Genomic DNA, 25,867 nt, shown 5'->3' on the forward strand with positions numbered 1-25,867 from the left:
TAGTTTAGGAAATTAGATGTACAGAATTGTACACAGAAGAATCTCACTATGCAATAGAGTACATTAAGTACGTTAAGTGTTAAGTAGCTGTCCTCTAGTGGCGAATATGAGAACTGCAGACAAATACTGCACCAGTATAAAATGGATCGCTAATGGTTTGGTGGTAATAATCGTTTATGTTTATACCGTTGCTCAGTTCCTACTTGTACAATATAACACCCAAGTTACTGTCATAAAATGAGAGGAGGATAAAAGCACTGCTACAGAATTAAAGTCAGTCTTTGGGATTTAATTGAATAAATGTTCGGTTGCAGAAACAGACGTAACTTAAAACTTATTATCTTCTCATTTAAACCCCTCACTGTTTTTCACCACCAGAATCTGTAGAAGTGTCAGCGGTATCTTTTATCATATGATTAAAGATCATACATCTATATTAATCTTTACACCGGAAGTGAAATGCTTATTACTTCCTTAGCAACCACCGAGTCCTTAGTAACCACAACAGTAAGACGAGAAAATGACAGCAAAGAAAATATGCGCCAAAAAATCGTTGTGGCAGCAAGTGTGTGAAGGTAAGAATGTGATTTGGCTTCATTTATCTAATGTAACAAACAACAGTTCAATAATTAAATCTGTCATGTGTTTTTTTTTTTTGTTTTTTTTTTTTGGAGAGTATGAGTGTGAGCAGCCCAGTCCTCCAAATGTTGAGTGGGAAGACAGCAGCTCAGTGAGCACCCAGTTCTCCCAGTACAGCGCCAGTACACACTCCCCCGTCTTCTATGGACTCACCACAGCCAAGGTCAGCTCCTCAGACACACAGCTTCTAACAAACCAACCATGCTGTAAGATGTTAATATTAAAATTCCTTATTAAAAGTACTAATGCTGCACTGTAAAAATACTTTAAGTCAGCATTCTGCATTCAAAGCTAAGTGTCTGTGCATGTTTTACTATGACACAATTGCTTTAAACCTTTTTAGGGCAGTCAAAATTCAAAAATCAAAATTTCAACCTCAGTGTGTTATTGGAGGACATAACCAGACTTTATTACTTCTGTGAAATTTTTCAAAATTTTTATTGTCATGTAGAAAATGAAGGTCAATGAAGTTGCTGTGTTTGGTTTCTTGCCTGTATGTGGCAATAAATAAATAAATAAATGAATAAATAAATCCAAGAAGTAAATCTAAAAAATACAAGAAAATCTCATGTAAGGTGCTAGGAACATGTATTTTAGAACATTACAAACACTGCTGTTGTTATCCTGTTTTCATATGCTGCTCATTTTAATCTTGCACTGTAGTATTTATGCATTATTTATGCATTATTTATTATTAGTTCATACTGTTATTATCAGATTTTATTGTTATTATTTTTAATACAGGATTCATTTTATAGGATTTTTACCATGTACATTGCTGGTCCTGAGTGCTGATTTTGTTTCATGTATACACTACATGCAATGACCTTGAACCTTGATTAGAACATGACTTTTAGAACATTACAACCTAAGTGCTGATCCAGACCCCTGTCCACATCCACATTCTCCCTTTGAACATCATTCCTTACATTAGTACCATTACTTCATGGTACCTAACAAAGCAGGTACACTCACTGTTCATGCAGAGGTGGACCTTACAGACCCTGTGGACCACATTGGACCTGAGTTTGTTGCCTCACTGTAACTGTCGCTGTCACTGTCTTGTAATACATGCTGAAATTACCAAAAATAGTCACTTGCCCGATAAAGGGTTAATGTGAATGTTGCATCTCGGTGAAGTAAATGCTTAAGGTCATGCTCATTTTAACTAGATTGAATACTGATGGATAATTTAATGCAGTCTTTCTCAAATGGGGGTATGCGTACCCCCAGGCCCAGGGTACTTGGAAGAAACCCAGGGGGTACTTGAAATTTTTTAGGGACTAATGCATTAAATAAGTCATCGAGTACTGAATACAAAATAAATAATGTGAATAAATGCTGAAATATAAATCACAATAAATACATTTATATAGTAGTTTTATTGTCAATCATCATGTTTAAGCTTTGGTAACATTTTATAACATTTCTATTTTATATTACTCAAGATGATAATTATTTTTTTGTTGATGAAAAGTTAGTCTATTCATTAATGACCAGTTCATTTATTTATTTTTTTAATAACGAAAGAGGGAACTTTTCAGTTTATATTTTGCATACAAAATGTGTTTATAAAAATGTGTCATTTTTAATATATTACAGTTAAATACGAGGGCTGTTCAATAAGTTCATGGCCTCACCCAGAACAGAACAACACAGACTGATAATTTATATTTTATTTTTCAACATAATCTCCATTTACAGCAATGCACTTGGTCCATCGATGTTCAAGCATCACTATCCCATCACGAAAGAATGTAACATCCTGTATTATAACAACCAGTATTTCTGGGTGAGGCCATGAACTTATTGAACAGCCCTTGTATATGTTGTTTGTTTACAAAGTTTTGAAAATAAAAAACAGACACCTTTGGCACGGGAACAAATTTTGCCTAATTTTGTCAATCAAAAATGCTGACGCGAGAGTCAGGGGTACTCGGCTGAAAAAGTATATTTCAGGGCGTAAAGTATGAGGAACACTGATTTAATGCACACACAACATATCTAAAAGAAGTCAACTTTTGCAGCTAACCAAAGGGTTTTAAAGGGTGTTGCAATGTCTGTCTGTCCACACTTGTATCTAAAAAACATCAGCACAGTTTGACTTGGATATTCTACATATGATAGGTGACTGCTGTTGCTCAATACTGCCAGAAGATGGTACAGAAAATGAATCACATGCACGCTGTAGGACAATATCTATCCCCATGATCAACTTCTTACTATTCTTGAAGATCCAAATCCATATCTTTGCAGCATATTTTCATTTCTTCAGATTTGATATTGACACTAATTGTTCATCCCTTTATCCTATAATACCTGTTCATATTTAGTACTTAATCATCTGATAATATTACTGACAGGATTGACAATCAAATGACATCCACTCAACCAAAGTAAGGACTGATAATGGGTACATGAATTCAACTCATGAGAGTACGTTTTAGGGTCAAAGAACAAGCTAATAACACATATATATGTTTGGTTTAGTAAATTTACAACCCAGTGGGAGTATTAACCACACATAGACACATTTCGTGTTCAGCAGTCTCCGTCATGTAATCAGAGTAACTAATATGCATGTATTATATATATTTGAGTAGGTATTTGTAAGCACTTTAACGTTATGTATGACAAAATTTAGGGAGATAAAATTTTTTGATGAAAAATGTCTAATTACTGCTCGGTAATGTGGACTTGAAACGGACATCAATTTTTTAAGCTTTCCGCAAACATTCAAAACATGCGGTTCTCGAAAGAAATTGATATCAAGTAGAACGAAACCTTTTAGATATTATGTTCAACTATGCTGAAAATACATTTTGGAGTAAAATATTGAAAAGTCTCTGTTTTATTGACACAGAGAATGTGGTGAAACATGGACAGGCTGCCATAGTGACACATGGACGACTCGTTACCATTGTATGCATCACCCAAAATGTATCAAAAGATCATTACTTTCTGAATGTTTCACCCAATTAACTGAATTATAGGTAACCTGAAAATTAAAATTGGTATTTTTGTGGTAACGTGTGGACAGGGCCATTTATGCAACTTGGAAATGTTCAAACTCATAAATATCAATAATATCCACAAAATAATGAAAATCTCATACTTGAAACTTAACAATCATCTATATAATCAACAGACTGAATACATTAAAAAAAAAAAATTAATAATTTTTAGCGTCAAATTCGAGCTACAGCTAGGGTGTAAAAAGTACAATCAATAAAATCAGTTGTAGCGTTTTTGTACAAGTGGTATTTTAAAAAGGATAACAGTTCGATTTGATAAATGATGTGTACAAATTAACTTTTTCATGTTGATGTTGACTCTTGCTTGATCAGATCCTTTTGTTTAAAGCAGGAACAGAATGTCATTGTTGGTCAGATTCCTTTCATTGTTGTCTTCTGTCTCTTGATTTCTTTAGGTTTTTGTAGACGATGACCCCCTGAGAGATTTTAACCCTCTGCTTTGCCACCCTGCTGTCGCTGGTTACTCTATATTAGACAAATCTCCTGCTACAAGACAGGAGAACCTCTCAGCGGCTGAAACGACACTGTCTCCACACTTTGGTGAACGTAAGATAAACTCTTCATGCAGTCCCAAACTGTGCTTCTCCAAACATCTTACCATTTCACCTTCCCTTAAGCCTTTGTATGTGTGTTTTAGATCCGGTCTCACGGTACTTAGAGCACAGGGTGTTTCCAGTGTTACTGCCTGGTCTGGAGGCAGTGCTGAGAGAAGCTGTGAAACAGGGCTGTTTTAAGGTCAGAATCATCTACTGAGACACAAAACAGCATACAAACCTGAACTCAAATATGTGCACCAACTAATTTACAGTTTACTGTTGTTTGTATTGTACTTGAAGGTGTCCATTCTCTGCATCTTTTTTCTTTAATGCAGATGCAGTTTGAATGGAAATAACAGATAAAACATTCACAGCTCTACTTACTTTGTATACGACTGTGTCGATGAAGTTAAAGGGGTCATATGATATTCAGACTGGACAACACAACAGTGTAACTCTGTCCTGTTTGTGTCCCATCTGTACTGTTTGGCTTTTTGCAGTTTCCCCTCTGTTGTAAATATGTATATAGTCTGTATAGTCTGTTAGTTTTTTTATTACTTTTATTATTTTTTTTATTTTATTTTGTTTGCTTATGCACTATCCTTACGCACGTATACTTTTTTCTTGCACTTTATTCTGTGGCTGCCTTGACCGTTGAATTTCCCCACTGTGGGATCAATAAAATCTAATCTAATCTAATCTAACCTAATCTAATCTAATCTAATCTAATCTAATCTAATCTAATCTAATCTAATATAATATAATATAATATAATATAATATAATCTAGTATTGTCTAATCTAATCTAATCTAATCTAATCTAGTATAATCTAATCTAATCTAATCTAATATAGTATAATCTAATCTAATCTAATCTAGTATAATCGAATCGAATCGAATCGAATCAAATCTAATGTAATATAACATAATCCAATCCACTCCACTCTAATCTAATCTAATCTAATCTAATCTAATCTAATCTAATATACTATATTCTAATGAAATGTAATGTAATGTAATCTAATCTAATATACTCTACTCTATTCTAATGTCATATAATGTAATCTAATGTAATCTAATCTAATCTAATCTAAATTAACAGCAGGGAAAAGGCATGTTCCACATCACATTTGCGGCTACTAATTCCACCAATAAATCCACACTATGTATCCACAGACTGTATCACTCACTGAATAAAGTATAAAGATCAATGTTTAAAATCAGATCAGATCAGACCTCAAAGGGAAGAGAAATTATTTAACTCATAAAGGAACACTCTTCAGTTTATGACAAACACTCAGAAGAATACTCACATAATTATTATTATTATTATTATTATTATTATTATTATTATTATTATTATTATTATTAATTTTTATTATTATTATTATTATTATTATTATTATTATTATTATTATTATTATTATTATTATTATTATTATTATTCAGAATAATCACATAATAAATACTTGGTTTTCATTGAACAGTGAAGAGTGGATGAAAAAATAATATAATCTGAAAAGTAACAAAGCTGTCAGACAAATGTAGTGAAGTACAACATTTGCTTTTGAGAGGTACTTGAGTAACAGCATCAAGTTATTTAAATGGAAACACTCCAGTACAGTACAAATACAGAACCGTACTTGGATAACAGCATTTACTTACATTCCATCGGTAAGTAAATGTGCACTTTTTTGTCTCTCAGCGGAAAATAACAGCGTTCAATCCGTGTGACTTCCTAACTGAGTGGCTCTACAAGTAAGAGCTCTCCCCCAAACACACAAACACACTCCACTCCTCACTTTATAATCTTCCTCTCTCCTCCTCCAGTAAATTGTGCCTGTGTGTGTCGTGGTCGTGTCCCTTCTCATTCTTGTTTTACTGCCCAGCCATAACCCCTGCAGGCGAGGACAGGCCCCAGTAAACTTCCAGGACATACCGTTTGTCAAGGACTGGCTCAGCATGCAGTGAGTGTCACCTCAGCCAGTCACCTGCAACTCATATTCACTAAGATTTACACCAGTGGAGGCTTAGGGGATTTTCTGATGCAGATTAATCTAGTCTCTTTGTTTCTCTCTGTAGTCCAAGGCTTCCCACTCCTCTGTTTTTGCGGCTGAGTGAAGAACAGGCCTCCCTGCTCATCCAGGCATTCTGGAGGGGATACAAGGTAGATGGAACATGACAAGTCCACAGCTGCTGTTTGTAGGCTTTTTGTGCGACTACATTTAAAGGACGAGACCATGATTCAGACAGTGGTTGCAGATGGAGAGTTAGTTCAAACTAAGTTAGTGGGTTCTGACAACACTGCAAAAATCCAAATCTTACCAAGTGTATTTTTCTCATTTCTAGTCAAAATATCTCATCACACTTAAAATCAGACATAATCACCTAAAGAGTAACTTTTCAGTGAGATATAAGAACTTATTTTTAGACAACAGATCTTCAAAATCTTATTTCAAGAAATCTCACCAAGATAATTTTCACTTGCTCCATTGGCAAATTTTTTGCTTGAATTAACAAAAAAAAAATCTTGAATTAAGCAAAAAAATCTGCCAGTGGAACAAGTAAAAATGATCTTGGTAAGATTTCTTGAAATAAGATTTTCAAGATCTATTGCAGTGGTTCCCAACCTTTTTTGGCTTGTGACCCCATGTTAACATCACATATTAATCGCAACCCCAGACATTCAAAACAGAGACATTTTTTTGGGCTAAAATTAATTTGTTTTCAATCATGTAATAGTTTGTTATACTATGTCGCAAATAAACATTAATTTTTAGATGACATTTAGGGTATTTAATGTATATAATGCACCTTTTTAAAGTTTTTATGAGGAAAAGTATGTGGTGTTTTAATTATAATGACATATATATTGAATCATTACAACATATTTTTTATTAGAAATTTTTTTTTTCAGTGAATCAATTACTAGAAACTTCAGGTGACCCCATTTGAATTCCAGGTGACCCTACGTGGGGTCCCGACCCCAAGGTTGAAAAACACTGATCTATTGTCTAAAAATAAGTTATTTTATCTCACTGAAAAGTTACTCTTTAGGTGATTGTGTCTTATTTTAAGTGTGATGAGATATGTTGACTAGAAATGAGAAAAATACACTTGGTAAGTTTTGGACTTTGCAGTGCAGTGGTGGATGAAGTGCTCACTTTTTTTCTTTTTTTTTTTTGACTTAAGTAAAAGTGCAGATACAGAGGCAAAAAAAATTACTTAAGTAAAAGTAAAAATATCCAGGGAAAAAACTACTTAAGCAAAAGTACTCATTTTAAAATGTACCTAAAATGTATAATTTTGCTCAACTGGAAACATAAAAACCCTCCAGCTCATCTAGTTTTACTCAATGATGTTATGGGGCACTTGCAGCTAGAAAAAATACGATGCTCCCTAAAGGACAAAGTAGGTATATTTTATTCAACATGGCAACCGTTCATTGACTATTATATTAAAAACAACCCATCATAAATAGGTAAAAAAACAAAACAAAAACAAAGCACATATGACATCCTCTATGTGTGTGTTTTTTTTCCTCATGTTTTTACTTTGTTTTGTCTTATTTTGTTTGGTTTAGTGCGCATGTTACGTGCGTATTTATTTATTCACTCATCTTCCATTTTCCCTTTCGGGAACTTATAGTATATACATATGCATCTCATTGTACCTTTTTTGAAATGTGCTTGTATCTGAGACTGTGAACAGAACCAAAACAAGCTCTGGTCACAGTAATCAACCCAACAGGCCAGACATTTCTACGTCTGAGTATTACCAGTATTTATGATTCAACTTCAAAAGGAGTTGATTGTCAAAGTCTTTAATTGAGTCGCACTCTTTTGGGAAAGAAGATCAATCCAGCTGTTCCTCTACACCTTCATTTCGGTGATGCATATAGTTGCACAACGCTTTGTGCACATGGTAAAACAATCAGTTTACAAAAAGAAGAAGAAAACAAAAGTAGCATGTAACACAAACACAATTCAAGAAGTAGTGGAGTAAAAATGTAAGAACGTCTAAAATGTAGTGAAGTAAAAGTAAAAAGTACCCTCCATAAATTTCCTTAAGTAAAGTACAGATACATAAAAAATTTACTTAAGTACAGAAACAAAGTACTTTTACTTCGTTCCATCCCACCACTGGTTCTGACACAGTACTATACTATACTAGAGAATACTATTGATATATTCTACCAGGTTCAACGTCATTGTGCTTTTTTTTTTTTTTTTACTTGTCCTCTCAAACAAATAAGTCCAAAATCTACTCAAATGAGGTCACATTTAAATTGCTGCCATGCTAATTGTTTTTTTCATTAGCATTGTAACTGTATTGTCTATTACTTGGTTGTATTCTTATCAAGCATTACCAAATGAAATCAAGCGTTACCAAACGAAGCCCAATGTGGGACAGCAGACTCCACGATCAATACTTTTTTTTTATGCCCGAATCAGAAAATAAAACCATACAACATCACATCCTAACATTTCAAGGTTCACTTTATTGTCATTACATGTATTATATACACAAAATGAAATCAGCACTCAGGACCAGCAATGTACATGGTAAAAATTCTATAAAATTAATCCTATATTAAAAATAATAACAATAAAATCTAATAACAACAGTAACACCTACTAATAAATAATGAATAAATATTGCATAAATACAACAGTGCAAGATTAAAATGAGCAGCATGTTAAAACAGGATAAAACAGCAGTGTTTTCAGTAGCAGCATGATGACATAATTTGAGGCTTCCCTCCGCTAATGTAATAATATTTACAACATTAACCACTATAAGCTGTACTTCTGATGCAGTTTCTTAACCCACTTATGTAAAATACTAATGTTCCAATCTAAAAATATAATAATCACTAATAGTTAGAATATAAAACAACCAACATTACTAAACAATTTGAAAATATTTGAAAAAAGAAATCTCATCAAGCAAGTTCAACATCAGGCAGTCTGTGTCGGATCATATTCACACCCTACATTTGTCTGCGTTCCTGTGGTTACTTCGGCTGATTGACTGCAACCATCACTTCGTAAACTTTTTAAATGAATTGCTAATGTTAGCGATCGGAAAAAATGTGATTTTTTTTTTTTTTTTTTTTTGAAGAAGGAAGCACAAAGAAACCCAGCAGCTATATTTCACGCCACAGTGAGCCTCTCTTCCTGTGGGTGTTTGTGGGTTTTTCAGGCTACAATAGGCACCCTCCTGCGTGTGCATCGGCCTACAGTGCAATCTTTTTGTATAATCCCATCTCCCTGAAAGCCCCTCATTCACAGGGACTGCAATTTCATTCAGCAGCTTGATTATGTCATCAGTGATGTTGGGCTTAATTCCTTCCTGTGTGGGCGTCATGGTCTGAAGCCTTGTGTACTATGATATTAATAGGCACACACAGACGCTACCAGGGACAAACAGCAGCAATTTTCCTGCAATCATACACTCCCATCCTCCTTCACAGACATAAACCCAACCTCCTATAGTGTAAGGATTTAAGTAGGGGTCATGCTTGTGTTGCTCCTCTTTTTATCCAGTGTTTCTTATCCTCTGGGCTTGTGGGAGGATTCATCTTTGGAGGACAGGATGCTGTAATCTGGATGCCATGTCCTGTCATATACAATTATATTTTCTGCGAAAGTGTGTTTTTACATGCATTTAAGTGGACATATAGTCCACTTTTAACATTTAGACTGCTAGTTTACCAGCAGGGGGCAACATTTACACATATTACTATCAGTTGTCACTGCTCTTCCGATGGCAGCAGTGAGCCAGCTGTCAGTCATTTCTCACTGTTTACCCTGAACTAAGAGATGTTCAGAAGGGCCACTGATAGCTCTGCAGCCTGAAATCCCAAAGGGTTTCAAGGATGAGAGGCGCAGTCAGAAGAGGGAAGAGAGAATAGTGAGGAAATGGGAGGATATGTGGGAGGAAACAGATAAGAAGGATGACTGCTGCAGAGTGGCCACGGATTAGGAATAAGGAAAGACTGAGGAAAAAGCAGCCTCAGAAACATCTGTAATTGCTAAGAATAGAGTAAAAGTTGGAGAAAGAAGGATGTAGGAAGCACAGGGAGGAGCTGCACCATAAGTTTAGACTCTGACCTCCTTAAAATACAGAGGGTCATGACTTATTCAAGATACACAGGGCAGAGATATTTTGGGTAGGCAGGTGTTGTACTTTGTCATGTCTGCTGTTACTTTAGCTTGTGGAAAACAGCATTTACAGCACAGGGCCAGCAGAGCTCAGACAAAGCATATCAGCGCAAACAGAGTCCGCTGTGAAGTGTTTGGGTACAGCAGGAGGACGTGTGTCCTCTGTTACAGAATTGACAGAAGTGTCATTGCATGGAGTCACACATCTCATGTCCAAGTGAACAATAACAAACAGCATTTCACCAAAATCCCAGTGTGAGATTTTAAACTACTTAAGAATATTTTCAAGGGTTTATAATGGTGTAATAGGATTATGGGATTTTGTTCTGGAAAAAATTGAAAAAATTAATCTGACTCACTAATGAATCTTCTTTGTAATTGTTGAATACTGCTCTGATTGTTTTAACATATTGATACTCAGACACTGTTATCTCAGTTACATGAAAATACAGGATTTAACATACAATCATAATTTTTTTCTTAGACATTTGTCCAGATTCTCTACCTTTATGAACATAAAACACTCCCTTCGACCCCCCCCACCACACACACTCACACACACCCCATCCTCTCTTTTCCCCTCACTCTTACACTCTCTGCTGTTATATAAGCTGCCTGACGCAGCGCTGACTGCAGAGGGGGTGTGTGTGTTTTTGTGTGTGTGAGAGTAATAACACAGACAGACCGAGCGCCAGGAAGCAGGGAAGGATGGCATTTTTGCTCTATCCATCCATTATTCTCCATTATTAATCTGTTTCATCAAACCATATTGAGGAGCAGCATTGGAAAAAGCACATGTATAAACACACACATACTCACATATTACATAATCTTCTTTACACTGTGTGTCTTAGCACAACTCTAATCCATTCATCCATGTCTGCTACTGTAATGTACACATACGTACTTTCGTATACACACTCACTAAGACTTTCTCAGGCTCCTTCTGATCACGTCAGCTGAGATGGAGTGTGGTGCCTGCTGGGTAATAAATAGGCATTCATATTAGGCTATCAATATTAGGAGTTTGTGGCCAGAGAGGAAGGCTTTTATCACAGTCATTTCCTCTGTCTCCATTTGCAGATTTATTAAGCGTACACACACTGTAGTTGGCTGTTAACAGGCTTTAACATTGGCCTTTGCAGACTGTCATGTCCAATCTAACCCGTGCAAACAAGAAATCCATTCCAACCAATTTACTCTATGTCAGATAAGGTGTCTGTTATTTATTGTCCTGTTTAGTTTTGCAGCCAGTTGCCATGATTTTATTTTATTTATTCTGTTTTTTGTTTTTTTTTTTTTTAGAAAATTTGGTATTTCTAGTAATGGGCACAGGTCTGAAATACATAATGTAGAAATGTTATAATGAAAAGCCTTGGAAAAAGCAGAAAAATGCTGAATTACCATGGTTGAATTATAAAACTACAATTTATAACATGATGAAATGCACATGAACACCTCCCTTTGGTTGATTTGTTATAGCTTGTATCTGTGCACGACCTGTGTTCAGATTTCAACAAAACTCTTTGTATTTATATGCCTCAGTGCTTCGTGTCTGCTCCGTGTCTAAATCATTCCTCTGAGTCAATTTTTTGGTGTTTTTGTTCATTAAATAAAATCTTTTACAGAGTTAGGTAATCTTGTGTTTAGCTTACCCATGACCTTTTGCACTCAATCACAATGTGGACAATGAAACAGTCTCAATTTTTACAAAAATCCTTCTAATCTACCGTGATATATTCTTCTGATTGGGTCTTCAAATGCTCAGAGTCTTGTTTCTTGCTCTTCCAGACACTCTTGTGTATATTTTCTCACCTGAAAATTAAATATGCAATGTCGGCTTATTAATTCATAGCTTTTTATTTTCATGCGATCCAGTTTCAGTCCTGACGTTTCTGCAGAGGCTTGCATTTAACTACAGCAGGCCCAGTTATTGTCTAGAAAGTGGGCCAATGTGAGCAGAGAATGGTTTTCCACTTGAGTTAAACTAATACAGTTTGTTGGAAGAATCTCTGACACACACACTTACACGGAGCTGTATAGTTAACAACAGAAGTAGGTCTGCGATTCCAGATGAATGATCAGAGCCCTGTGATAAATTAATGGATTGAATATAGGTCCAGTGTTAAGTCACCGACGGTCCACATGCAGTGACACTCATGCAGAAAATATGTCACAGGAGAGCATTCAGTAGCCAGCGGCTGTGGTTCATCTCCACACCCGCGTCCTGCAGAGGGCCCGTGGTAAGGGAGGCAAATTAGATGTCCTGGTCCTTACGCTGACACAGGTATTCCTATAATATCCACACATTTGTCTGCAACATAGAAAGTATTTTAGATCTTATTTGCCTTGCTGGGTCACACTGAAACCACTCACTGTGAATACATCTGCAGAAGCCTGAATTAGTTTGCTGTTTGTTTGGGTAAGTTGATGGAAGCTTTGGTCAATAAAAGGATGATGGATGAGTGGGTTGGTGACTGTGGAGAGCAGATAGAACATGTGACTGCAGCCAATTCCCTCAAATAGAATGCATTGTGTGGCTGCAAACTATGAGACTGGGAGAGGAGCTCAATCTCACAGGCAGCTTTGCACAAAGAGGAAGGCAGCTTAAAAGGCTGTGCAGTGGGATTTAAGTGTGTGTGAGAGAAAGAGAGAGCAGGTTGGAAAAGAACATAGTGCACAGTATGTTCACGTTGTAGTTGGGGGTTGTATGCATTTTTCTATTTGAGTGTGTGTGTGTGGGGTGGTGGTGGTGGTGGTGGAGATGTTAGTAGAACTTAACAGGTAGGAGACCCTCTGTTTAACCCTTTTTAAGACTGCCAGTATAACAGGCTGCCTGGATGTCTTTATGTTTTCTTTGCAATAAAAGTGTCAGAAAATGTATTTTTTGCCAATTCTTTTGCACTTTTGTTTTCAGGAAAAACTTAATTTTCAATATCAGGCCATTAATTATGATCATTAGAAATAATTTAATGCTTAACCCGTAACGACGCAAACATCCATCACCTACCAAAAGCATTTACTGATCTAAAATGTTTAATACCTATTGATCCACTAATCCTGCCAATACATGTAGATAATTGGTGTAAAATATAGTTGTCATCTTTTCATGGTCATCAGATGTGACCCATTTGGACATTTAGAGGCTCCGCAGTGAATGTGGAAACACTGTTATCATCTAAAACATTGATTCACTAGTAAAACCCGTGAAGTTTTAATAAATGACAGTGGATGGAGGCACTTGCTTTATGTTCAGTTAATGATATATTTGACTGAAAAAGTCATTTTTTTCTGCAGTTTTCTGCTTTTGACATAATAACCCTCAACTTCAATCTGACTTTTTGTGAACATCTACATGATCAGTTAATTAAATATTGGAAAATACCTAATTTATACTGATAAAACACAAAATACAGAAAATATTATTATAAATAAATGGTGATAAATCACTTAAGAAAGGTTAGCTATGGTGAAAATGTCATTTGGGAACTGACATAAAAGTAGCACTGGGTCTTTATGGGTTAAAACAGTGTGTTTTAGTTGAAAAAAAAAGTTTTTATTATATGTATTATCCAAAACAACTATAAATGTCCATAACGAAACATTATGAAATTGCAGAGATAAACTTTCAACTATTGTACATCTGCTCAAACATGCTTTTTGGTCTTGAACACTCAGTATCCATATTATGGCTTCATATTTTTTGCTATTTCCAGGTGTTTTTTAGCCTGTGTGGAAGTCTCTGAAATACTTCCTTTCTACTTATAATAGAGTCTCACATTGCTGCCAGAAAGTGTTATGTAGTGTCAGAAAGTTCAGGATCTCAGCTTTCTGATGCCATTTGAATTTTGGGGATAGTGCAAACACTTGAGGAGTTACAGTAATTTGAATGCTATAAAGTTCAAAATGCAGCGCCAGAGCAATTGCCGTTGTTAAAGGGTTAAAGTGCTGCATTATAATTTTAAATACATATATCACAATGCTGAGTAGGAATGCATGCATGCATCATTACAGTGTGTTTCTAATCTTCCTAATCACTTAAATCCCAGCTTTCATATTGTCGACACACACAGCATCAGAAGACTGACACACGTGCACACTGAAGCAGACCGTCTTGTTTACAGTGACATGAACTACAAATACAACAGCGCTCTGTATTGTCAAAAATTAACTAAGGAGGATTTTAAAAGCATCTATTATGGTCCTAAATCTGGCTGAAATACATGTAAAAACACATTTCCAGAGTGCTAGACTAGTCTCATACACATAGTCAAAACAATACCTCACTTCACTAATCAGCTGTACTGATGCGCACAGACAGGCTTCAAAACCCTCACGCACACACACTAAACTCAACTATTGTTTCCTACAGTCACACACAGCTTTCAGCATGTTGTAGATTTTTTTTTTTAACCCATAAGGACCCAGTGTGACTTTTGTGTCAGTTCCCAAATGAATTTTTCCTCTCTATTTAACCTTTCCTAAGTGATTTATCACCATTTATTTTACTATTATCCTCTGAATTTTGCATTTTTTCCAGTGAAAATCAGTTATTTTCTGATGTTTAATTGACTAATCATGTAGATGTTCATAAAAGCTCAGAGTAAATTCAAAGGTTATTGTAAAAAACTGAAGAAAAGGTGACTTTTTCATTAAAATTTATCACTAACTAAACATAAAAACAAGTGTCTCCATCCACTGTTATTTATCAAACTCCATCATGGGTTTTACTGGTGAATCGATGTTGTAGAAGATGACGGTGTTTTCACATTCACTACAGAGCCTCTGAACGTCCAAATGAGTCATATCTGATGACCATGAAAAGATGACAACTGCATTTTACACCAATTATTGACATGTATTGATAGAATTATCGGACCAGCCGTTTAGATCAGTAGATGCTTTTGGTTGATGGTGGAAGTTTGGGTCTTTTATGGGTTAATATATATGTATATTTAACAAATTCAGCTTTCCATAAACTTAGAGCTTGATTTTATCTCTCAGTGTGAGACCGATCATAAATAATTACAAAACAAATATCACATCTCATGAATCAAGAGGAGTCCAGTGGTGATTAAATATTTATGTCATTTAGATAAGGCCCACGAAGCCAAATTGGATGGAAAGTGACAGTGTAGAAATGGTTATGCAGACACGAATAGACACACAAGCGATGTGAGCAAGCACGACAGGCTCCAATCCTCCACCTCTCCTGACCCTCACCCCTTATTTCCATTTCTATGGTTTGTTCCCATCAGTAGAGGGGCTTTTGCAGCGCTGTGACACCCAGTGAATTAACTATAGGCGCACACTACTCTACTCTTAACCATTTTTTAACCCATCATCAGGCTTCATACTATAACAAACCCATTTTGAATAGCACACTTTCTGTCGCCACATAACTGGTCACTTAGGACGACATTTAGGTTAAGGTCAAAGGGCAGGGGGAAAACATAATGAGTGAGAGGTGACGTAGATGGACAGTGGTGGAGAAAGAGGAGTGAAAAAGGTGTTGATGTACAAGTGGTTAAGAGCATGGAAAGGGAAACAGAGTTCTGAAGAAGAAAAACCCAACCTCAGAGGAGGAGAGTGAGGGGAAGAGGAAATAAAGGGAAACAGAAAGAGGCCTGGTTAGTGAGAGAGGAGGAGGACGAGATGAAAGGAGGAGGAGGAGAATGAGCTCTTCAGGGACATTTTCTATTCATCTAAAACAGCTAGCTTGTGTGGTAATCTTTGAGGAAGGCCAGCAGCCCACACACAAACACAAACACTACAAGAGGGTTTTCTACAGGACTAAAGGGTTTACTGAAGACTGGATGGAGCGGAGGATAGGCTACAGCTTATTGCAACCAGGCTGCGTGAATCTGCGGTCACCTTTTCAACTAGTTTCCTATCATTTGGGCAAAATATGCAATATCTGATAACATCATTCAATGTTGTGATGACAATGCAAATATGATTAGTTGGTCAATATACACAGCCAAGCCTAGCAAATAGGTCTGACACTCTAATATTTAATCCTGTAAAACCTGAACCAATAAATCGTTGACAGAAAATTCCAGTTCTTTGAAACCAGAGCCTTCACTGGTCCTTCTGAACAACCCCCCAATTTTTTTTTTTCAAATATCAAGCATGTATGATTTTCAGTTTTGTATCATATTTGATACACCGGGTCTCAATGCTCAAATATTGTTAGTTTTGAAGAAACAGAAACATAATATAACACAAACATGTCTAAATAATTGGTAATTCCTTTTCAAAATTGGCAAAGTTCTGCCTCCGTCATCATTACTGACAATCTTGTAGTGTCACTGGAATGGCCTTTGGTGAACAAATTCCTCCCCCCTGGTGGATTATCTGTGTATTGCATGCATCTAATTGTATACATAAGTTTTTCAAGACAAAAAAAACCCACACTGATCATGTAGAGGGCTTCAAAACTCATGTATCAAATATGATACATTCGGCATTCAAGGGTTAATTGGACCTCCTGTAGCTCTTATTATATAATGGTTATATTTGTAAATAATATATACATAAACATATATTTTAATAGACCGGATCTCTGTACACATCTACTCAGTTATTTATATTTACTTTATACTATTTTTCAACCCATTGTTGTCCTTGTCTCTACTCAAATGTTTGTTTATGTTAGGTCATATTTAAGTGTGTTTGTGATTATACTTGAAATTGTACGTCATGAGCTAAGAAATAAACAAAGACAAATTCCTTGTATGTGTTCACATACTTGGCCAATAAAGCTGATTCTGATTTACTGGGGATCATTCCAGTGTAACAACATTTATTTCCATCATATTTTGGACACATCATAATGTTGACTTTGCCACTTTGCCAACTGAACCAACCCCACATCATAACACTGCTCACACAGGCTTGCACTGTAGGTACTAGGCATGATGGGTAATCACTTCATACACATCTCTTCTTACCCTGGTGTCTCCATCAGTCTGGAACAGGGTCAAGATGGACTCATCAGACCACATGACCTTTTTCCTGTTCAGTCTTTATGCTCAGTAGCAAACTTTGAAATAACAATCTACTCATTGCATCAGTTAGAGTTAAATTTGCATCTGAAAAATACTAATCACTCTAGTATTATTCAGTAGTAGGTGTAGACTTTTTATGACCAGGCTGTCATGACATTAAATGTTCTTAACCCATAAAGACCCAGTGCTACTTTTGTATCACTTCCTAAATGGATTTTTCTCTCTATTTAGCCTTTTTTTTTTAAGTGATTTATCACCATTGTTATAATATCATCCTCTGTGTTTTCCCTTTTTTCAGTCAAAGTCAGGTATTTTCCATTATTTAATTTGCTGATCCTATAAATGTTCATAAAAGCTCAGATTAAACTTGAGGTTAATTATATCCAAGACATGGAAAACTGAAGAAAAAGTGAATTTTTCAGTAAAATCTATCATTAACTGAACATAAACCATGTGTCTCCATCTACTGTCATTGATCCAACTCCATGGGTTTTACTGGTGAATTAATGTTATAGAAGATGACGATGTTTCCATGTTCACTACTAAGCCTCTGAACGTCCAAATGGGTCATATCTGATGATCATGAAAAGATGACAAACTGCATTTGACACCAGTTATTTACATGCATTGATAGGATTAGTGGGTCAACAATTATTAAACATTTTAGATCAGTAGATGGTTTGTCTGGGTCTTTATGGGTTAACTATTGTAAACTGGACACATAATGTTTCCAACCACATTTTCATTTTGTCAGCGTAACATACCTTCTTTACTAAAACTCCTGCTGTACACTTTAATAGAACAACACACTAGTTGTATTGATCAGCCTTCAGCATAATTACATTATTGATTATGCTAATCATTTGCATTTACACGTGCGACCTACACACGTGTGTCCTATGTATGTTATAGGTCAGGGCACGCCCAGATGTGCAGGAACTGCGCCAGTGGCAGAAAGACCTGAGAGAGAATCATGACATAGTCAAAACTGTTGAGGAATTCTGGGCCAAACAAGAGAGCCGAGGTGAGCACACACACACACACACTCACACACATACATCACATGGTATCACCAAATGCCAGGCCTTTCAGGCTTGCTGGAAACACAATTCCATTGATGTGGATTTTTTTTTCAACAGCTGCTGATAGGAAAGCATGATCCTCACATACATTAAAAATCACACACATACATAAGCTAAAATCCACAGATACCAGCCCATTGTATTACATACATGCACTCATATGCTTGCAGGCACACACACATATACACACAGTAACTGCAGAATCAGTGTACTCTTTCCAACTGCGCTTTTAAGTTAAAGCACAGGATGAAGATTCAGACAGCAGCAAAACAGAGAGAAAATGAGGGCAGGGCCAGAGATATAGAAAGAGATGGGAAGAGAGAAAGCGAGAGATGGTAAAGGAAGGAGAGAAAAGAAATGTCTGCAGGGCTCAGAGACTGTTTTTGTGACAGAGATAGAGCAGAGGATGGGGGCTGGGGATCCACGTGAAGAAAGAGAAGAGACACAGAGTGAAGAGGGGGAGATGAAGGCCGATAAAAAAATGAAGTGTGTCTAGGCCTTTGAGTGCATGTGTGTAGAAATACAGTGTGCACACATGAAGGACGGGGTAGAGCAGCTGAGAATGCATGGCTGTGTTCAGGTTGAGTGACTGGTATTGGTGCTCAAGGAGAGTGACAAAATGCTGTCCTTGGATCCAAACACACACAGTGGTACACTCTGGATGAGATTCACAACAGGGGTTGGAAAGGCTGCCATTTATTAGAGTTAACAGTGAATGTACTGAGAGTTTAGATTGTACTATTAAATAAAATGAGTGGTTTAATTTAATAATTACATACATGTTTGTGGTTGTGGTGGGGTAAATACACATAGAATTCCTGCTTAACCCATAAAGACCCAAACATCCACTGGCGACCAAAACCATCTACTGATCTAAACTGTTTAATACCTGTTGATCAATTAATCCTATCAATACATGTCAATAATTGGTGTAAAACACAGTTTTTCATCTTTTCATGGTCATCAGATATGACCCAATGAGATGTTCGAAGGCTTCGTAGTGAACGTGGAAACACCATCATCTTCTACAACATTGATTCACCAGTAAAACCCATGGAGTTTGATAAATGACAGTAAATGGAGACACTTGCTTATGTTCAGTTATTGATATAATTTACTGAAAAATTCACTTTTTCTTCAGTTTTCTCAGTTTGATACAATAATCTTTGAATTTACTTTGAGTTAAAATAAGCATCTACATCACAGGTGTCAAACATACGGCCCGGGGGCCAAATCTGGCCCGCCAAAGGGTCCAATCTGGCCCATGGGATGAATTTGTGAAATGCAAAATTTACACTGAAGATATTAACAATCAAGGATGTTCAAATCATTTTAGGTCAATTCAATCTAAAGTGGGTCAGACCAGTAAAATACTATCATAATAACCTATAAATAAAGAAAACCACAAATTTCTCTCTTTGTTTTAGTGTAAAAAAGGTAAAATTACACAAATATTTACATTTACAGACTAACCTTTTACAAAAAAATGTGAACAACCTGAAATTTCTTTAGAGAATTATATGGAATTTTACCAACAATCTGCCTTTTACTAAATGTTTTGTGTATTTGTAGATCCACTGTGGTCTGTAAGCTGTGATGTACATGTAAAAATAATAAACTACGGCGTGATATTCTTAAAATCTCACTTATTTTCTTAACAGTTCTCAGGTTGTTCATATTTGTTTGTGATATGCTCGAGTACAATTCATAGATGTAAACATATGACTTTTTTCACTCTAAAAATATAAGAAAAAATGTTGGAGTTGATATTAATTATAAGTTCTTATCCTATTATTTGTATAATTTTACTGGTCTGGCCCACTTTAGATCATATAGTCTGTATGAGGCCCCTGAACTAAAATGAGTTTGACACCCCTGATCTACATGATCGATACATTAAATATAGGGAAATACATGAGTTTTCACTTAAAAATGCCAAATTCAGAGAGAAATATTATAATAAATAGGGATGAATCACTTAAGAAAGGTTAAATAGAGAGGAAAAATTCATTTGGGAACTGACACTAAAGTAGCACTGAGTTGATAAAAGAGTGACTGTACAAGATGCTCCCTAAACAGACAGTGAAGTAGTTACCTTCAAGTGCAGAGAATCACACTTATTTTATCCATTTCATACATTTCCAACATTTCCAAAGTAAGAACACAGAGAAAAATAGAGTTAAAATAAATTCAGACCTGCTGGAAACAAGTAGGATAGAAAACACAGTAGAATATTCTAGGACCACAGCATGGTTTTATGGATTCCCTTTGTGAATACCGCTACTGCAGTGAATGAGTTTTCTCTGCACTGAAATAGCATGATGGGCTCAGCTGACAAAGCTGTATGGGTACATGAGACAGAAAAAAAAAAACCCACCAGCGTGACCGAACGGCAGTGTGGATGAACTACAGGACTCAAACACACTCCAACGAGCACAACAAAGCCGTTCACGGTAGCATCTCTGTTTTTGCGGCTCACAAACAATGACTCTATCATAAACACAGGTTGACACACACATTCCTCACAACAAAGGCTCTCGCTGCAGTCGTGGCAGGCTGACGAACATTCTTTCACGGGGGTGCCGTCGCCACACTGTGATGCTGCTGCTGCTGCTCCTGCTACACCACCACTACTGCTGACCTGACATTCTAGCATGGGGCCTGGGAATGTGTATGTGCCAGTAAGAGAGTCTGCTCCGACTGTTGTCCTCACTGGAAGCCATTTTATCATGTCTTCAACAGAATCTGAAAAGGATCACAATGGGAGAGAGGCAGCAACGTGTTACATAAACGGAGTGTGTGTTGGTGCTGAAGTTGCAGTTTGTTTGCTGTTGTTTTGGATGTGATGAAACAGGCATCGCCCTTCGCCAGAGGGAGAAATTATTTAGGGAAGCCCCCTCCCTACTGTACACTCTTTAAGTCGATCCTGCAACAGCTGCGCTCATCTCAACTGACCCGAGGAGACCAACACGCGATACCTCCTCTGCCATTTCACATTTCACAGTCTGAAATCAGAATTAGTCAGAGATGGAGAGAAAAACAATGAGGCAACGTGACCCCGAGGGCAGACACACAGTGATACTTCAGGGTTAAAAGGTGACGGACAGTTGGACAGGTGCAGCCGTTCAACAGCTCATGAATCACAACACGACTGACCTTGACTGTAGCCTCACATGTGTGATGTTTACCATCAGCGCAAGTGTTGTTAAGACAGACAAATTGGCAAAGTTCGTGTTAATGGTGTAGTATTATAATGAGAAGCCAGGGTGATTAAATTGACTTAGCCGTTCACATTGTTACCAGGAGGGTTACACTGGAAAAAATCCAAATCTTACCAAGTGTATTTTTCTCATTTCTTGGCAAAATATCTCATCACGCTTAAAATAAGATATAATCACCTAAAGAGTAACTTTTCAATGAGATATAAGAACTTATTTTTAGATATTTCAAATAGATCTGAAAAAAAAAAAAAAAACAATCACTCTATACACCGCGCCTTGAAATGTGTGAATACAATCAGAAGTCTTTGTTTACAGTGTTGTACAGGAATTTTTTTTTTAAAGAGGAAGTTCTATAGCAAGTTTTTTAGAGTATATATACTAACCTTAAGGTCAACCTGGTTACTAACCCACCTGTTCTGGTCTGTCTGTTTTTTGTCTTCTTGTGCTGTATGCAAAGCTATCTATCTATCTATCTATCTATCTATCTATCTATCTATCTATCTATCTATCTATCTATCTATCTATCTATCTATCTATCTATCTATCTATCTATCTATCTATCTATCTATCTATCTATCTATCTATCTATCTATCTATCTATCTATCTATCTATCTATCTATCTATCTATCTAAAAATCTTATTTCAAGAAATCTTACCAAGATCATTTTCACTTGTTCCATTGTCAGATTTTTTTTTCTGCTTGAATTAAGCAAAAAAAAATCTGCCAATGGAACAAGTGAAAATTATCTTGGTAAGATTTCTTGAAATAAGATTTTCAAGATCTATTGTTTAAAAATAAGTTCTTATATCTCATTGAAAAGTTACTCTTTAGGTGATCATGTCTTATTTTAAGTGTGATGAGATGTTTTGACTAGAAATGAGAAAAATACACTTAATAAGATTTAGATTTTTTCCAGTGTATGATGTTATTATAAAGACTCTGCTCACTGTTTCTTCGTGAACATGCACCGACATTTGGTTTCATTAAAATGGTTTATCACACATGTGCCAGGGAATAAAATACTACCATCTAGTATCTGCTAGTCTCTTCTATCTGAGGAAACTGAAGACTGCTAAAATCCCTCAGGAGCTCACGGTGAATTTCTAACACTGTGCTACTGGTAGCATATTGAGGGACAGTTTCCTAGTATGGTTGATGGGGCTTGAATATTGCAGTCCTACACTTCATTTTTCTTGTATATTGACTGAGTGATGAGTGCCCTACATTTGCTACTAAACTGTTACTGCTCCAACAACTGTGTCTGCAATAGGTATTCATGTTGTTTATTGTTTTACTATGCTAACTAGTACTCAGTACATGTTTTTGATATATTTTTGCACACTTTTTGCATGTTTGAATACTTTTGCTCTGCCAGTATTAAGATGTTTGAATCATATCCTGTTAATTATAACTGTATTGACAATAAAGTATTGAATTGAATATAACTGATTTCTTATTTATTTATTTATTTATTTATTTATTATTATTATTATTATTATTATTATTATTATTATTTGACATTGTTGAAATTGTTTGGTATAATGTAGATGCTCGGTTACTATCAGTGGCAATAAAGTGTTTTCTGTAGAGTTTCTTTCTGATAGAGGTGATACTAATAGTAGGCGTCTGAACCAAAAACCTGCATATCCAGAGTGCAAGACTGAAAAAAAATTACAGAAGTAATGAAAATCACCCACACCTCTTTTTTTTTTTTCTTATGATTAATTTTGTTTAGTTGAATTATTACTTTGAGATTGATGGTTAGTGATTGAGTTTTAATAATAATAATGGATTAGATTTTTTAACGCTTTTCTATGAACGCATATTCAAAGCGCACACAGCGGATCCATTATTCATTCACTCACACATTCTCACTCTGGTGGTGGTAAACTACATTTGTAGCCACAGCTGCCCTGGGGCAGACTGACAGAAGCATTACTACCACCAATCATTCATACACCAGTGTGAGTAGCAGCACTGGAGGCAAGGAGAGTGAAGTGTCTTGCCCAGCGACACACTAGCCAATAGCACATGACTGGGACAGAGCGGGATCGAACCGCCAACCCTTTGGTTATCGGATGACCTGCTCTACTATCTGAGCAATGGCTGCCCCAGAGTTTTATTCACTACTTATTTATTACATGACTGAGATGATCGTTTCAACAGTTTTCTGTTTCTAAAAAAAGACAGTTGATTTCAGACATGCATGATTCTTTTCAATTTTTTTTTTTTTTTTTTTTTGGGGGGGGGTTGAGATTGACCAATTAACCAGCCCTTGGCATTTCCCACCTCCAAACTACCATTGTTGCTTTATAGATTTGGTCGACCTCTAGTTAGTAGCCATAGCAACAAATTACATAACACAGGCCTCGTTATTTTTAGATATTTTAATGCAGCGATGTTACATGTTATAGTTGTAAAAGATGTGTGTTTTTTTTTCTCTAGTGGGCTCAGCAATGACAGATCTTCCCGAAAGCCCCCAGCCCGGCAATTCAGATGTTTCTATCCAGGTGGTTTCCCCCACTCCCCAGAGTACTGTGGTCCACACCCCCATCACCCAGATGGCCACCGGTGAGTGGTTGACCCCCAGCATGTGCAATGTGGAAGAAATAACCTCCACACCATTACTGACAAACATCCTGGCAGCAGCAGAGTCCAGTGACAAATCCTTGGCTTCGATGTCTCCATCTTTACTAGGAACTCATGACCTGAACTAGTCTGTTGGTAATATCAGCTTACATCATTAGTTCCATGTACAATACTCGTTTGGTGTTTCAAGGCTATTAAACTCTGTTGAGCTGGTGTCACACTGAGCAAAGTGATCAGTCCGACAAACCATTAAACATGCCTGTAACCAATTGGATATGACCAGGCAGGGATTTATGTCTGAGACCCCATGTCTAATTAGCTGATTGCTTTCATTGCCTTTTTGATGGATCACTTGGCTTCATGAGACTCACCCACCGAGCGCCATATCATGCACTATAGTTCACATATTATATTATTGGGAGTAAAACTTGTCGCACACCTATAACAGACATAATATTTCTCCCCAGTGCCTCTAGCTGATAGCTCACTGCTAGATAACCCAATCATATTTTCTGACTTGTCATTTCCTTTTCCCTGGGCAGTACATATAACTTGATTGTGGAATATGGAGCATTTTTCCATTAAAGTCAGGAATTGAGGCCAAAGAGAGCATGTGACTGTGTGCAGACTAGAGTGGTACTTTCTTTCCTGTTTATCAGCAGAGGAAATTACCTTGTCAGGGAAGCAGAGAACAGAAAAGGGCATTTAAAGACCACAATGAGATCAGTGGTGTTGAGGGAAAAGAAATACTTAATATCCATTGTAATCCAGTATAGTAGACACTGCTATGTGAGATGGCACTAAAAGTATATTTATGTGTTTGTAATGAATCGGTTTAATAAAAACTGTCACCATGTAGATTTAATTACTAAATGTCATAAAAAATTAAATGTATAGTGTGGTATTTCTGTTGTTTATGTGTACTGTATTCATTCATTACGTTGTGCATCACTGTGAGTCCAGCACCTCCAGTGTGTTTTTGAGCAACAAGACACCATGCCAGGTATCAGCCATGGAAAGCTGGTGAAATTTGCAAAAATATTCAGGATAAAAAACAGTGTGCTGCTCATCTGACTCTGCAGTTCTTCATGCCAACTCAAACCACTGAGCAGGGTCCAACTGTCCTCTCCTGTCTGTGTCAATTAAACTGAGTGAACAAAGTGCACTCCTGGCATATTTCCATCGCTCCTTGAGCTCGGGGTACCTGAGAGGATACTTCTGGTTTGCTCTTTCTTGGGCATCTCTGCAGAGCAGCCTTGTGACGCATGGCTTTATTGACCATCCCAGTCACTGATGCACAGCGCCTCACAGCGAGGCATGAAGAGGGTCATGTATCTCCCTTTGCAGGTATGTGGATGCCTGGGAGACAGCTGCCACAGGGTTAGGTGATAAAACAGTTCATTTCATTCTGGAGACATCTGATAGTGCAGCCAGCTCCAAAGAGTCTGGCAGCTCTGGGCCCGACTGTAACCGGATCACAGCAGCAGGAGCGAGCAGGCACCAGGCTGTCAGAGCAAAGCCAGATAACAACTGGCTCTGAGACACAATTCCAGGATGTAGGTGGAAGTGGAGAAGAGTGCAGAAAA

At 36.7% G+C, this 25,867-nt stretch overlaps 1 protein-coding gene across 2 annotated transcripts; it reads left to right on the forward strand.

Moving 5' to 3' along the window:
- Nucleotides 1–25: 25 nt before the first annotated feature.
- iqck (IQ motif containing K) lies at nucleotides 26–25,505 on the forward strand. Of its 2 annotated transcripts, XM_030141133.1 has the most exons (10): nucleotides 26–575; nucleotides 675–802; nucleotides 4,070–4,220; nucleotides 4,312–4,409; nucleotides 5,916–5,968; nucleotides 6,100–6,177; nucleotides 6,293–6,377; nucleotides 18,300–18,411; nucleotides 24,138–24,263; nucleotides 25,245–25,505. In XM_030141133.1, exons 1-10 carry the CDS (start codon nucleotides 521–523, stop codon nucleotides 25,262–25,264), a joined length of 906 nt encoding a protein of 301 aa, XP_029996993.1. In that variant the 5' UTR covers nucleotides 26–520; the 3' UTR covers nucleotides 25,265–25,505. The 2 variants fall into 2 exon arrangements, with proteins under 2 accessions (XP_029996993.1, XP_029996991.1); XM_030141131.1 differs by lacking the exon at nucleotides 25,245–25,505 and having other exon boundaries at nucleotides 24,138–25,188.
- Nucleotides 25,506–25,867: the final 362 nt, after the last annotated feature.

The sequence above is a fragment of the Sphaeramia orbicularis genome, chromosome 8, assembly GCF_902148855.1.
Source record: "Sphaeramia orbicularis chromosome 8, fSphaOr1.1, whole genome shotgun sequence".
Lineage (NCBI taxonomy): Eukaryota > Metazoa > Chordata > Actinopteri > Kurtiformes > Apogonidae > Sphaeramia > Sphaeramia orbicularis.